The following is a 16,431-nucleotide window of genomic DNA, read 5'->3' as shown; positions in this document are numbered from 1 at the left end:
CTATCCCTAGGGCTTAGAACCAAATTCTAGAAATATTTCCTGAATAAGCAACTGAACCTGAATTAGAACGCTTGACTCTTAGCTTTTATCCCAGTGATCACAGTAAGGGCAAATAATCTTACACAGAGGTTATTCTCTGATTAAAAGAAAGCAGAAGGGCACCTGGGTGGCTCAGTTGCTTAAGCGTCTGCCTTTGGCTCAAGTCATGATCTCAAGTCATGAGTCCCAGGATCGAGTCCCCGCAGCAGGCTGCTAGGGAGCCTGCTTCTCCCTCTGCCCCTCACCCCACTCCCATGCTCCCCCTCTCACTCTCTCTCTCTCTTAAATAAAAAAAATTAAAAATAAACATAGAATGCAGAGAAAATTAATCTGTGAACATGCTGGGTAGGGGGAGAAAACCAAATCTAAATTTAAACATTTAAAATTCATTGCTTCGCCAAGAGTTGATAGTCACTGTTTTCTCTCCCAAAACATGCTAAATATCATTGGCTTGGGCTGGTGTCAAAAACACCACTTTCAGGAGACATCAGAAAGCAGAGAGGGAAAGAATCATGGGAAAGGGTAAATCTGAATCTGACAGTCATCTCTGGATAGGGCAGTAGAGGAGTGCCCACAAATACAAGGCCAGGGACCAGCCCAAGCCCTTTGTTCTAAAAGGTAAACTTACCGTTTTATTTCGTAATCGAATGATATCAGACACAGAACCAGCCCCACAATACTCCATAACGATCCACAAGTCCGTGTTCTTAAAATAACTGCCATAATATTTGACTACATGAGGGCTAAAGAGAAAATAATAATACAGATTAGAGGAATAACCTTCAATACATGAGAACTTCTCTGCTCAAAAGACCAATTACTCATATTTAAGGTTAAAATAGACACACTCTTGATAAAAATATAAATAATAAATAATATTTTTCTAAATAATAAATAACCAAAGTGAGAAAATGTATGGGTCCTTTAAGTTGCATTTCTAGATATACAGTTCATCCAAGGAAAAGAACTACAGCTATTCAAAAAGAAATAGTTTAGCATCACAGTACTATTTTAACAATGAAAACTTAGATACCATCTAAGTGTCCAACATGAGGGAGTTTAATTAAGAAATAATGATACAGACATATAATGGAATAACCATGAATCCAAGAAACATATTATAGAAGAATATTTGATAACATGAGAAGAGATCCTGCTTATAAGAAAGAAAGAAAGAAAGAAAGAAAGAAAGAAAGAGTACAGATTACATAATTGTAAGCATGGAGAAACTCCAAAAAGAGATATGGAAGGAAATGTATACCAAAGAGCATTTAACAATGATTATCTCTCCAAAGGGGAAAATGATGTTATCTTCTTTTTATTTGCATTTTTCCAAGAAGTCATATGTACTTTGTAATAACAAAAAAAACCACACCACAATCTATGATAAAAAGAAAATATTCAGGGTGCGCCTGGGTGGCTCAGTCAGTTGACTGTCCAGCTCTTGATTTCAGCTCGGGTCATGATCTCAGAGTCCTGGGATCAAGCCCTTTGTCTGGCTTCCCGCTCAGCAAGAAGTCTGCTTGTCTCCCTGTCCTGCTCCTCCCCACTGCTCGTGTGCAACTGTGCTCTCTCCCTCCCTCTCTCTAAAATAATCTTTAAAAAATATTTTTAAAAGAAAAATATTCAGTATTAGACCTGGAATTTTGGGTCTCAAGCTTAAAGAGAGATACCAAATCAGATTAAAGAGAAAAGTCAAACATCCTATTAAAATGAAATAATCTGCCCACTGAGAGTTACCAGCTTTAATGGGTTAGATTGTTATCAGGGCTAAATAACGTTGCATAACAATCGGAGATGCTAAAAACCTACTCAGCTTCAGTAATGCTCAGAATTTCAAATGCCGCTTCACCCTTGGGAAACATGCCAATGACAAGAACAGCAGGAAACACATACACACACAATTAATGAAGACATGGATGAGTAACTCTCTGCTCTCCCTTCCTTAAATTCCCGCAGTTATTTACTGCCTTTATAAGGCAAGTAATCTCAGCTACTTATTGCTGGAACATGTTCGATATAGTCCTTTATCGTTGGCTAGATTTTCTTGTAAACATATATGCCTGGCCAGTCCAATTTGTCTATGAACTCCCAAAGGATAACAACTCTGCCCAGTATTTCTCTGTACTCTTCACCATGCTTAGCACAGAGGAGGCTCTTGGAAATAACTCTTCCTTAATTAGAGATATTTGCATACTCTGTTTGAAACACAGCTCTTATGTAGCATATCAGAAGTGGCAAAGTCCCTTGGGGTGCCTGGGTGGCTCAGTCAGTTAAGCATCCACTCTTGATTTCAGTAGGGTCATGATCTTGGGGTCATGAGATGGGGCCCTATGTCAGACTCCATGCTCAGTGGGGAGTCTGCTTGAGATTCTCTCTTCCTCTCTCTCTGCCCTCCCCTAGTGCTCACTGGTTGTCTCGCTCTCTCTCTAAACTCAATCAATCAACTTAAAAAAAAAAAAGCAGTGACATAGTCACAATGTGCCTACTGGAAGAGCTTCCATACTAAAACTCATAGCAGAGGAAAAGGAAACTGTCTACCTAACTCTGGGCAATCTGGTAAAGAAATACAAGGGTTTTGTCTAACAGAGAGTAACCGCAAGAGTGTAAAGAGTAAAAGAAAGGGAGGAAGGGAGAAGAGAAATAACTATATTCACAAGCCTGTGAGATCTAAGGGCTCCTAAGCAAATTTCCCAGTAGGCAGCCCCACCTGCCCCAATGCCAAAGCTTTACAAAGCTCTTTCTGCCGACCAGAGAGCTTCAGGAGGAAGGATGCGGCCTCAGATGCAACACGTTCTCATTCTCCTTTCAGCTCCCTAGAGCTGGCGTTGCCCCTGAACTTGTGCATCTCTCAAATTTAAACAGTAGTGGGGAAGCCTGCTCCACCAAGGCGACCAGCTCATGTTGTGACGGAATTTCAGAGCAAACCACGTGCTTTTCTGCGGTCTCCTGGTGGCCTGACTTCCTGCTTACACATTTGACGAATCTTAGTTCCTCAAAATATAAAATTCTTAACTACTCTGAGCTTGAAGAAATCTTTTTTAAATGTAGGAAGAAGAGTAATACATTAAAAAATGTTCTCTTTTTTAGATCTAGCTGACATTCTAACGTTTCTAGAGCTAAAAGTATTTGGATTATCTCTTCTTAGCTGTCTCTGCAGTAATGTTTTCACAATAGGAAGTAAGAGAGATCATTATCAGGAGGGAAAAAAAAAAGTCAGCACCACCACCTTCTGCCTCTCTGCCTCCTCTTCTTCCTGGTTTTGAAATGGGCTTACTGGAAAAAAAAGAAAAAAATCTATGCATAATAGAAACTATAAAAGTCTAGCTATTAAAACACACATTTTTTGCATCAGACTTTTTCCACCTGAACGCTCTCTTCCGCAAAACCTCTAAGTAAATGCATCCATACATGTTAAACTCTAGAGTCACAGCTAATTCAGAACTATGTTTTCCCCACGTGCCTTTACCTGTCACATTGTTGCATGATAGAGATTTCTTTGATTATCTCCTGCAGGTCTGATTCCACAGGAACTTGCTTAATCGCAACAATCTGACCGGTCTCTTTGTGAATAGCTTTGTACACGCTGCCATAGGACCTGTAAGTGGGGGGAAAGAGAACATTCACAAAAGCAGAGCAAGTCCAGAGAGTAAAAAATGGTTAAAAAAATAAAAAGCAACTCACAGTTCTAATTGATATCCCTAAAGGCCTAATACACTTATCCTTATCTACAGCTGCAAAACTGGAAGAGCTAAATGAAGTACTTTGGAAAAAACCTGTTAATTTCACATTTAACCTTTGCAGATGGATTTATACAAAATAATCACTATTACAGTAGCAACCGTGCATTGCGTGCCTGATGTCTGCTAGAAACTGCATCATCCCAATTCATCTTTACCAAAAAAAAAAAAAAAAAAAAAAAAGGTCATGATCCCCATTTTATAGGAAAATGTGTGAAAGCTCAGAGGGTACAGGACTTGCCCATTGTCACAGAGATGAAAATTAAGTGGTCAGGCTGGGATGTGAATCCAGATGTGTCTGAACACAAGGCTTATGTGCTCCCCACATCTACCTGAGCTGGCATGCAAACAGTGGAGGTCTATGTGTTCCTGTGTTCACTCCAGTACGAGGTCCTTCCACCCCTGCTCCTCTTACTTGCAATAATACTTAAAACATTATGGCAACTAATCAAAAATCTAAGCCCCTTTAAATGCTAATATCAGGTGAACATAGCACATAGAAAGCCTTTTACCCCATTTTCCCATCTAATAAAATAACTTTAAAAATTTATGTGTCCATTCAATTTGGGCCTAAAAGAGCATGAGATTTAGAATCAAGAGACTAATGATTTGAGTCCTACCCTCATGACATAACAGTCATCATTTACATACATATTGTGCCTCAATTTTCTTACCTGTAAAATGACAATACAAACTACAAGACAGTTGTGATGGTCAAATGAGATACCATCATCACCCTACACTGATTACATTTTCAGTGGAAACCATGACAGCTGTCGGTGAAAACACACTGAGTAAGCCATCTTTCTTATTTCCCAAACCCATGTATTTCTTCATACTGTCCTGGCAAAAAATACATTAACAGAACAGTGTCCCCTGATACGTCAAAGTAGATGAGTGCTCTAGCTGCCAAAATGATGCTCCAGACCATTTCAATGTGAAAGTAACATAAAACTAAAAAAATTATGCAAAACACATAAAAAAAATTTTCATCCCATCAGAATCTCTTATGTTGGCAAAACTAGTATAACAATCCTTAAAAGTTACGTGATTTTTTTTTTTACCCGGAGAAAGGCAATTGCTGGCCATGTGTGGAAGGCCTGCCTGCTGCCCCTTCCATCTTATGAAGAGAAGTCTGATTCGTTGGGGTAGCAAAGGCTTGGTTCTAGGGGATAACATACGGCAGTCCAGGAAGTCAGCCTTCCTATTCCTTCTGCCAGTGATTGAACTAGTAGTAAGCACAGGACCTAGATCTGGCCAATGAAATTTGAGGGGAATTCTGCTGAAGGGATCCTGAGAGAGGCTTTCTTTCCTGATGAGAGAGAAACACACAAGAAGGCCCACTTTTATCTGCCATTTCCTTTCCTACTTTGGTTACTGTTACGTAAGGCATGATGCGTGAAACTAAGGCAGCCATCTTCAGAAAAAGAAATACACAAATACTAAACTATTATCAAGCCAACCAACCATTCTGGAATCTTCCACCCCAACTCTATTATTACTTAGTTATTAAATGCCCTTATTGGTTAGCCATTGCTAGTTGGATATTCTGTTACTTCCAAAGTTATTCTTGATACACTAGGTCCCATATGTGTGAAGATGTCAGTATTTCACGTTCTCGTTGGAATCGGTTGTGCTCGATATAGAGTTCTTGGACAAAAGCTTTCCCTCAGCACCTTTTCTGCAGTTTTCCAGCTTCTATCAGCTATCATCAGATTATCAACTTTCACAGATTCTTCTTTACCCTTAACATTCCACAATTTTACTGTAATGTAATTAGGGGTTGATTCATTTGGCATTTCATAAGCTTCTTCCATCTGAAGGCATGTTTTTCTTCAAGTCCGGAAATTCTCAGCATTATCTTTTTCTTCTCTATCTCTTCTACTATCTCCTTGTAGAATTCCTACTGGACCCATATTGAGTACCTCCTCAATCCATGCCATCCTCCTGATTTCTAACACTGTACTTCTCTGTCCCGCACTTCATGATCAGTCTCGTTTCTTTTAACTCAAAAATTCTTTCAGCTTGCCTAGTTCACTGTTTTTACAACTTATTGGGCTTCTAGAAGTTCAACCGTTGTCAAGATTCCCAACTTTAATTTTTCCTGGAGCCCTTCTGTTCGTGTTCATAACCTGGTGTTCATAACCTGATTATTTCCTCCTTTCATATTTTTGAAAATAATAAACAAACATGTTAAATCCCCTTTGAGATTCCTCCATTGTTTCTATGTCCTTGGATGTGATTTCTCCCATTTGCTCTGCTCATTATCCCATGGCAGTAGATTCCTTGTCTGGGTTTCCTTTTATCTTGAATGATTTCCCCCTACACAAAGCTGTCACAAGCATTTCAGGTCATGATGGTTCCATGGTTCTCTCAGCCTGTCATCTAGACTGTACAACTTAAACTTGGTCTTGTGTTAGGAGTTGGAGGTTTCTGCCTCTCCAGATCCCATACCTGAATGTAGTCCAGGCTCACTTATTATCAAACCAGTATCTCCATTTTTTCCCCAGGCCACAGGCAAATGATACTTTCTAGCAGTGATCAGGCAAATTTATTTCAGCTTTGGTTCACAGATGGGGGCACCTCATCTTTCCCACAACTTCATGTAGAAGCTCACCTGCCATCTCCTGACAAGGACAGGGCAAGCCCTACTCTCCTCTTACTATTACATATCTTTTCCATCCCTGCTCCATAGCTGGCCACGTGTCCTTTTATTTAAAAATTTAATTTCCGCAGTGCCTGGGTGGCTCAGTCAGTTAAGTGTCTGCCTTCGGGTCAGATCATGATCCCAGGGTCCTGGAATCTGGGATCAGGCCCCATGTTGGGCTCTCTGCTCAGCAGGGAGCCTGCTTCTCTGCCTCTCCCTCCTCTTTGACTGTCACTCCCCCTGCCTATGCGTACTCTCTCTCTGTCAAGTAAATAAAATCTTAAACAAAATAAATAAAAATTCAATTTTCACTCATTAGTTTTATCTATTAAAATGTAAAGAGAGGTCTCTGCACATACTCCCTCAGCAATCTTAACCAGAACACTCTCCATGCTTCTCTATGCCATCCTGATAGCAAGGAATGCTCCAACAGCTTGTATGAACAATTAAAATTCATGATTCCACATACTGCACTTACGGTAATCTGAAGAGAATTTAGAAGGCTTCAGCAACTGTGCTCGCTTTTAGGCAAATCTCACTAAGACCTGATTCCCTATAACAAAAACTACAGTGACTTGATGAATTCTGATTGGCAGAGAATAAAAATGGTGGGGAGGTAGAGGTTTCACACAAGCCAACAGGTAAGGATCAATTTGGGAAAACAGAAATAATACAGTATCTGGAGTCATATCAACTAGATATAAAAGTCTTAACAATACCACTTACTACCTATGAAACCAGGGGCAAGATGTTTTTTATTATCCTATGATACAAACTTTAGTGAGTCAATGTGTAAAACTTCTAAGTATAATGGAAAGAAAAAAGTGCTGGGCTCTCATGCAAAACACTTCCCAAGCATGAGCCACTCGTCGAGGTCTGGTGTGCTGGCTCTACTCTGTCACAGATCCACAGGATTTCCTCCAGACACAGAACAATTTGGCCTCCAACATGGTCCATCGGCCAGAAATCATGTCATAAGACACAAGTTAGTGAGTGGTCACAAATCAGAACAATTTAAGGATGGCATGGCAGTTTGTGTTTAGATAGCGAGGTGGAGTTAAGGTCTTCCTTCAGGATTCTGTTAGTTAAATGAAACTCATTCGGGATCATTCAGCCATGATGACAGAAATCCAAACATCTGTGGTATCACTAAAAAGAGCACTATGGTGATAACACAAGGAGAGAGAGCAGAAGCTTTACTTCGATTTTTTGCTGGTTTTATCTTTGTAAGGAAATTTCCAACTTCTTCGATGAAGACATGCATAGATCTAAAAGACAATTAAAAATAATCATAATTAGCTTAGTTCCCCCTCCCATATAATCAGAATATCAGGAATATATTTTGTCTGTAGTTTTCTTTTGGTGTTCCCCAAACCCAATGAATGCAAACAGCACTCCCTTTAGGAATGCCTAAATATACTGAAGATTTAAGATCTAACTTTGATTTGACATGATAAGGTCTGAAAAATGCTTCAGTTGGTAGGCTTAAAAATAAAAGGATCATGGCTGCCACTGACTGAGCACACACTACGTGACAGGCACTGTACTCTGTACCATACCCCTGTTACCCCAGGTAATACTTGGCATAACCCAGATGAGGGAGATATGAATATCTATGCTTCATAGCAGAGATTTATGAAGCTTCAAAATATTAAGTAATCTGCTCAAGCCCACTTGTTTATTGTGACTCATACAACAGTAGAGCAAGGGCTTTAATGCAGGTCTAACTTCAGAGTCTACGCCCGTACTACCATAACACAGTTCTCTTAAAAATGAAAGAAACAAGTTAGTTACATATTCAATTATGCCCACCACGCTTTATCTTATTCAAAGGAGGACCTGTGAGCACTGTTAGATGAAGGGGTTAGACTCACTGCCTTGAGGGAAAGCAGCCAGGAGGCCAAGCTAAAGCTGAAAAGGACAAGCGAGAGATGTGGAGGGACTGTCGTTTTCCCATACCTTTAAGGATGCCAAGTCAACTTGCAGTCTTCAGAATCATCTTGTACTTGTCTTCTAACAGCACAGCTGGTGTCCTCTTTTATTTCCCTTCTCTGCTTGATGTCTTGCTTGGTTCCAGAGAGTATTTTTCCAACTTAGAAAAAGATGACTAATGTTTTTTACAAGGAGGCAATCCATGAAAACCTATGCCATGTAATCCAGGACCGGGTTTAACATTATTCCTGACCTACATTAGACATAAATAACATTAAACCCCAAAATAACTAATGACACGTAAGACTTGATTTCAGGGGCACCTGGGTGGCTCAGTCGGTTAAGCATCTGCCTTTGGCTCAGGTCATGATCCCAGTGTTATGAGATCAAGCCCCACACTGGACTTCCTGCTCAGCGGAAAGCCTGCTTCTCCCTCTCCCTCTGCCTGCTGCCCTGCCTACTTGTGCTCTCTCTCTCTCTGTCCAATAAATAAAATCTTTTTTTAAAAAAAAGACTTAATTTCAAAGGAGCACACAGCACTTAAACAATAGAAGTTTTTAAAAGTTAATATTTCAGGTCTTCTCTTGAATGAGAAGTACTCTTGAGAGACTAAACACACACACACACTTCTGCTTATTAATGCAGAAACTATCACTGAATGATACACAAAAAACCACTATTACTAAATACCATCTCAGCAGTATTTTATACACAACAGTATTTTCATTCACAAATCTGGGTTTCAAGAAGTACCCTGGTTCCCGACCTGGGATTTTCATCTCTTGGAAGTTGTAAAGGTAGTGACAGTCCTTGAGGTATTTACTGTATCTCACAAAGCTTCACTAACTAAAATGCTGAATTCCATTTTATGAAAATAATAGTTACTGCATATTGATCAGTAACTATGACAGCAAATAAAAATGTATGACTAATAAAAATTGTTAAATGAAGTATAGGCTAGTTAGTGCTGTTACATACATGAAATCATGTAAACTATGGATTCTATGAGACAGAAAACAATAGATGCCCTTGGTGTTGAAGGGACCAGGTATCACTAAATCTGTCTATAATGGTGACTGGGGGAAAGAAGGAAAGAGCATCTCAAGCTGTACATCTCCCGCCCAGCCCACTCGGAGCAGTGCTATATGCAACATTCCTCTTCCTTCCCCTTAGGTTTGTGAATTATTGACATAAGAAAGGTTCAGCTCCTTCTGGTGTTGGGGAAGAAAAAGACTGGGACCTACTGGTCTACCTGTATTTTCTGTACACTCACCCTTCTCCAAGTTTCTCTAAGACATCAAACACTTCTTCAGGTTGTTTAGTCAAACTATCTTCATCCAACTTTTTCAGCTGCCTGTGAATGAAGAAATAAAAACATAAAATACATTTTACTTGCTAGCAACTAGACCACAAAATACATTTATGTTACAATTAGCATCTTGGGAATTGCTCTACAAAGTCTTTACTAATAAACAACAGAGGCAAGGTAAGAGACTTTTTTTTTAGTATTATGTTTACAATTATGTTATGTTAGTCCCATACTTATACTTACATACACCAAACTTACATTAGTTTTTAATGTAGTGTTCCATCATTCGTTGTTTGCATATAACACCCAGTGCTCCATGCAGTTTGTGCCCTCCTTAATACCCAGCACCGGCCTACCCCATCCCCCACCCCCTTCCCTTCTGAAACCCTCAGGTTGTTTCCCAGAGTCCATTGTCTCTCATGATTAATAACAGACATTTTTATTTATTTAAGTTTTTAATTTATATTAAGTTTTTTTTAATTTAAGTATTATTTATTATTAATTTATTTATTTAAGTATTTTTATTTATTTGTTTGTTTGTTATTAAGTAATCTCTACACCCATTGTAGAAGCTTGAACTCATGACCCTGATATCAAGAGTTGCACATATTTCTGACTGAACCACCCAGGCACCAACCTAAGAGACTTAAGGGCTGTCTGTGTCAGTATTACATGTGTCCTGGGTCCCTCTGGTGAGCATAACCAGGACCAGAAGATAGAGAACTACCAAGAGTCGGACATCAGTTCAACAGGTCTAAGAAATTTTCCAAGCCACCTGGGTGGCTCAGTCAGTTAAGTGTCTACCTTTGGCTCAGGTCATGATCTCCGAGTTCTGGGACTGAGCCCCTCCCTCCCCAGCACTGGGCTCCCTGCTCAGCCGGGAGTCTGCTTCTACCTCTCCCTCTGTCCCTCCCCCTGCTATGCTCTCACACGAGCACGCTCTCTCTCTCTCTCAAATAAGATTTAAAAAAGAAAAAAAATTTTCTAAGAACAAAAGTTGCTCTGAAATGGTTTAGAGACTGCCTTAAGAAGTCCCTAGTTCCCCATCACTAGAGAACTTAAACAGAAAATGAATCATCATTTGGCTGAAATGCTACAGAGTGGATTTAAGCTTTGATAGAACCTTTAAAAACCATGTAAAGCTTGAGATTTCACGAATTAAAATGGCATAACTATCTCTTCAGAGGAGATGTTTAATGTAAGGTTAACTATAAACTGAAAATGGTCTCAGACTGGAGGCCAAGGAAGACATAGAGACTTTTGTTCTCCCTTAGCAAGATTTTGGTAATTTGGCCAAAACACAGGGATTCTATAGGTATCACAGAAACAGAAAGTGGAAGGTATACACTCACACATGATCAAAAGTGAAAAATAACTATGCAGCTAGGAATTTCAAACAGACTCAGAGAGACTCTTCCATGAGCAGCTGTGTACCTCCAAAAAGTCCCCAAAATCAAAGATACATGGCTGCTTATGATTTCCTGATAATTCAGATTTTTCTGACTATGCTACAGGTAGTAAATAACAAACATGGAGGTTATAAATTAACAATATTTTTTTAAAACTGAAAAGTCTAAAAATTATTAATGGGCTAAAGAAGCTTGCCAAAGAATATTTGTGTGTGCGTGCGTGTGTGTGTGTGTATCTTCTACACAATAGTTTCCTGAAACTACAAAGAAAAACAAAAAAAGAGAGCTCAGGAAATGGTGAAATTATGGAAGTAGTAACACTGAAGACTTATTTGTGGAGAAAAGGTTTAAACTAGCTGGACAATACCAATTTTTACAAGAGAAGACCAGAATTACATGGAGAAGACTTGAACTGCATACACACACACCCCTTCCTGGAGCAAATAGTCAAATCAGAAGAAAAGACAGAAAGAAACTTGAGAAAACATCGAGTGTATCCACCCATGAACACGGATCTCTAAAAGACAATCTCACATAATTCTGTAAAGGTCGAAGACTACACACTAAAGAAATGGAAAAATGCTCCAAGTCAGTAATTGTGACAACTTGAAAATTAACAAAATGACCGCAGTGACCTTTGAAACTCAAAAGGTCCTAAAAATTAAATTCCAGTGACATCATAAAACCTAGCTACAAAACAAAAAGGGGTGAAGTGAAACTCCTCTTAAACTTCAGAAGTGAAATGTCTATTTAGTCAGACGTTAGAAAGAAAATCGTACGAACTGGGGTGGGGAGGGGGTTTGTGAAGCGCTGAATTCATAACTGTATAAACAATGAACAATACCTCATTTCTCAAGTATAATCAAACAGCTTATATAAAGGAAGATCAAATGTGTTCCTTTGAAGTGTTGACTTTGTGGTTTACAAAAAGCAAAACTCACTGTTTCAACTACCCTGAGACCACAACATAACAAAGGAAACTGCGCCTGGCATGACAGAAACAGCTGCGAGCCCCTGATAATCCTCTGACAAATTGTGTACCTGCTCAGACTTCTCTCCAACAATCTACTTGGCTCGTGTATGTGTGTGTGTGTGTGTGTGTGTGTGTTGAGATTATTTATTTATTTATTTATTTGAGAGAGCCGAAGGCAGACATTCAACTGACTTAGCCACCCGGGTGCCCCAGTTTTTTGTTTGCTTTTGATCCAGGCTTAACAGATCTTTCTCTCTCTGCTGCCTGATAACCCAGAGGGGGTCAATAAACATTTCCTATATGGATTAATGAATGTAATGATGGGAATCCTAAACTTCTATCAGCAATCCTTGTGAGTTTCCAAAAGAACAGAATTCCACCCTAAAAAGCATTACCAGATTCTCAACAAATAAGATTCCTACAGAAAATCCTCTGCTAAGGGACTCTCAGTAATACTTTATACCGTAAGTCTTCATGGAAGAAGCACAGAACAGCCTGACTGATGATTCAGCTCTGAGCTGGGACTTCGCCCAGACCTTAGGTAGTTTCATTGCTTGCTCATAAAAGAGGCCTGCCCAACACAGCCTCCTTGGACCAAACACCAGCAGATGCTCCTCTCCTAAGTCAGAAGGCCACATGGACAGCCAAGCATTCCAGAAATGCCCTCTACATCCTCCAGCACACTACTATTATCTAACGCCAGCTCACTTTTAAAAATCATAATCACCTACCTAAGCCATCAACCTGAACCACTCAGTCACACACAAATGTCAAGCTCATGAGCGCAAAGAGCATTTCCTGCATTGAGACTGCCATCCCTTCCCTTGCTGGAAACACATGCCAATTGCATCTCTGAAAAGACAAGTTTATCTCTCCAAACACAAATGAGGGTATTTATGAAGCAGTTACTCATAGATTTGGCTAATTCTCAAGCCTCTTTCTCCCATCTCAGAACTCTTGTTTTATCTCATTTTATTTAGGTATACTTACCCCTCTTTCCATTCAGAATTTGATATGGCTACAACAAATATATAAGATAAATTGATGACTTTTTTAATGATAATAAAATGAATATCTTGTCTCTCCCCAAATTCCTATGTTGAAGTCCTAAGCCCCAGGACCTCAGAATGTGACTTTATTTGGAGATAGTGCCTTTAAAGAGGTAATTAAGGTAAAATAAGGTCATAGAGGTGAGCCCTAAATCAATATGACTGGTGTCCTTATAGAAGATAAGGACAGAGAGGTACAGAGGGAAGACCATGTGAAGACAGAGGAAGGAGAGAGCCATGTACAAGTCAAGGAGAGAGGCCTCAAAGAAACAATCCTGCTGACACCCTGATCTTAGACTTCTAGCTTCCAGAAAACTAGAAGAAAATATATCTCTGTTGTTAAAATCACCGTTTGTGAAACTGACATGAAAGTCCTAATAAATGCAAGTAACAAAGTTAATTTGATCCAGATTAGGTACTTCACTAGTTATGATGAGCAGGAAAGCACCAGTCATTCAGGAATTCAGCCCTGCAATGCTCTTCTCTTGCACCCTCAATAAAGTTCTTAAAATCCAAAAGGTGTAGGAATGAGTGTGTCAAAAAAAACAAAAAGGTTTACGCTTTTGGCCAAGATTATAGAACACATGGCAAAGGTAGAAACAAAACTCAGATTCCTAATCCCTTTTTCAATTAAACCAAGGCCTCAGAGAAACAGCAAATACATTTCAGAAAGAAATATAACCAGTGAACATTTATAACTGGGTCATTATGGTGCTGTAGCAAATACCTGCTAACATTCACAGGCCCGGTGAAACGGGTGCTTCGAGAGGGCATCAGAGGAAACAGTTAAAAGCATGGACTTTGGACCAGACCGCCTGATTTAAACTCCCAGCTCTGCCACTGACTGACTGTGGAGCCTCCCGCAAATCACTTGAAACTCTTTGTGCCTCAGTTTTACCACCCTTAAAATAGAGCTATAGTGATAACCACCTTGTATCATAAGATTGTTGTGAGGATCGAAAGAGTCATAATAAGCTGAACCACACGAAATTACCATTTTTATAGGTCATTTACATGTGGTTCACCAGGAGACAGGGAAAGCACTGAGAACGGTTCCAGGCACCCAGAAAGTGCCATATGTGTAAGAATCATTATCATTTCCTCCCAGCACACTACACTAGGGTGAATTATGAGTCCATCCCAACCAGCTATTTGCCTTCTGCCATGTTTGTGTACTTCAAACAAACCCCGAGTGTGCAGCCCAGGCTGCGGATCCCTTCCCTTCACCTCTCCTTTGCCCCACACTCCCACACACTGAACACTTCCTACTTTAGTGCTCATTCTGCTGCAGGAAGTCAGAGGTCTCTGTGAAACAGAAGCTAATTACAAGGCACCCCAGAGAAGCTGGACTCAGTTGATCTCTGCTATTTTTTCTCCAGATGTGGAGGAGCGACACAAGACCCTGGTGTTCACAGCGCGAATCAATGATCTAACTCAAACCAACACCAGAGTTCAGACTTTCTAGGATCAGCCACCTCCCTGATCTTGACTTAAAACAATTCCAGGTAGCAGCAGGATCTGGAGCTGATGCAAAACAATAGAGGCCCAAAAAGGGCCCAGAGTGGTCAGGTCGTGACCCAGACCTACAGCAAAGAAGGAAATACACAGGACTGTGTCTCAACTCTTCTGGGCCTCAATTGGCCCTTCTTGAAAATATCCTCTTATTTCCTTGTCCACCTCCCACTGTCAGGTTTGAAAAACTGAGGAGGAGGTAAGGAAAAGTAGGAAAGCAGGGGGCATCAGGAATGAAAGATGTCATCCTCATCCAAGACTGGGGACACTACCCGGAAAATTTTCCTAAATGCTATCCTGCACGAAGCCCTCCCTTGTCGGACCTTCAACCTTTCTCGGCACACCTTCACCCTTAGGCGTAAAGCTTTTGCCCTCGACAGATCTTCCCCACTGCACCCCTCAAGTGGGACCCCATCCCTTAGAAAGTCCACCCAGTCTTCCTCTGCTTGTTCCTGACCCGTATCTTAGACCCCTCTGGGTTCTCATCCTGCTCCAGCATCCCCCCTACCTCAATGAATCGATCCTAGCACGGCCTCCCCCCAGGCGCCCCCGCCATCAGCAGGTGCTCTTCCTAACTTGTCCCCACGTCCCTCAGCAGCTGCTCCCTTCAGCAATGCCCCCTTCCGCCAGGATATCCCCCCCACAGCAAGTGCTCTCCCCAACGAGTCCGTTTATCCCCCGGGGGGCGTGCTCCCCTCTGCCGGACGCCCTTCTGGCGGAGATTCCCCCACTCAGCAGGTGCCAGGATCGCGTGGCCCCGCACGTCCATCCCTCCGGGGGCTCACCCGGTGCCTCTCCTCCGCCAGTTCCCGCCTTTCCCTCTCCCCACACCCTGCCTCTCAGCCAGCGGCCCCTCACCGGCGCGGCGGGTTCCTCAGCTGCACCGTCTCCATGGCGCTGCCGGCAGCCGCCCAGACCCGCTCACTGCTCCATCCTCCCCCGGGACCTCCCCGAGCCCGCCCCGCAGACCCTCCCACACTTCCGCTTTCCGCCCCCACCGGAAGCGGCGCGCAGCGCGCGAGCGGGGCGGGACTGCGAGGATCTGGACCACGTGATGCGGAGCCTAAGTCATGTGGCGCGCGGGGCGCGGCCTCAGAAGGCGGAACGCCCTCGGTCGGACTGTGGTCCGTCTGCCGCGCGGTTTCGGTGCCGCGCGGTACTCCTTGCGGGTCTCGGGCCGGGATCCCTTCTCCGCTGCTGCCCGGCCCTTGTTCCTCCGACCGAGATACTGAGGCTTCTTGGGAAGCGACCAGGTTCTCCGCGATTTCTGGGAAGCGTTGCCCCGGGGACTCCTGGAGGTATTCGTGGGTTCCTACCGCTCCGTGCCGGTTGGATTCTTGTTCCATAAGGAGGCCGAACCGCCCTCGGATGTCTCAGAGCATCGGGCTGTATATTGCTCACCCGCCTTTCTTAAGGGCTTCTTACCTTTGAGTCGGCTGGCCGGCATAAAGATAGCTAATCGTGATTAAGCGCTTGCCCTGTGCTTACCTGTATTCGCGTTTAATCCTCTTAGGAAGCCTGTAACGTTATCCCCAATTTTATGTATTATTTGATGCTCAGTGCTTTACTAGAACTAATTCATTTAATACTCCTAATAACTCTACAAGGTAAGCACTATTATTACTCTCCTTTTTTAAGGCCAGAGAGGTGAAGATCACATAGCCAAAAATAGAGATTTGGAGATTTAGATACAGGTCAGTCTGTCCACAGCCTGCACCACCAAACCGGACAACCTCTGATTTATACCCTCTGTTTGGGCGTGGGAGTCAGGCTCCCTCTCCCCTAAGAGCTTCAGTTCCAGCTATGGCGGTCGGTAAACCT

General features: G+C 41.8%; 1 protein-coding gene across 1 annotated transcript in view; it reads right to left on the bottom strand.

Annotated features, from left to right (window-relative positions):
* STK4 (serine/threonine kinase 4) overlaps positions 1–15,577 on the bottom strand; it is a 92,806-nt gene extending 77,229 nt beyond the window's left edge. The window contains exons 1-4 of the mRNA XM_059407085.1: positions 15,469–15,577; positions 9,632–9,712; positions 3,509–3,637; positions 668–782 (exon numbers count right to left, since the gene is read on the bottom strand). Coding sequence (XP_059263068.1) covers positions 668–782; positions 3,509–3,637; positions 9,632–9,712; positions 15,469–15,503 — 360 coding nt within the window. The 5' untranslated portion in view covers positions 15,504–15,577. The remainder of the gene's footprint in view (positions 1–667; positions 783–3,508; positions 3,638–9,631; positions 9,713–15,468) is intronic.
* Between the last annotated feature and the right edge of the window lie 854 nt (positions 15,578–16,431).

This window comes from Mustela nigripes, chromosome 7 (genome assembly GCF_022355385.1).
Source record: "Mustela nigripes isolate SB6536 chromosome 7, MUSNIG.SB6536, whole genome shotgun sequence".
Lineage (NCBI taxonomy): Eukaryota > Metazoa > Chordata > Mammalia > Carnivora > Mustelidae > Mustela > Mustela nigripes.
This window is presented reverse-complemented; position numbering and strand designations above follow the sequence as displayed.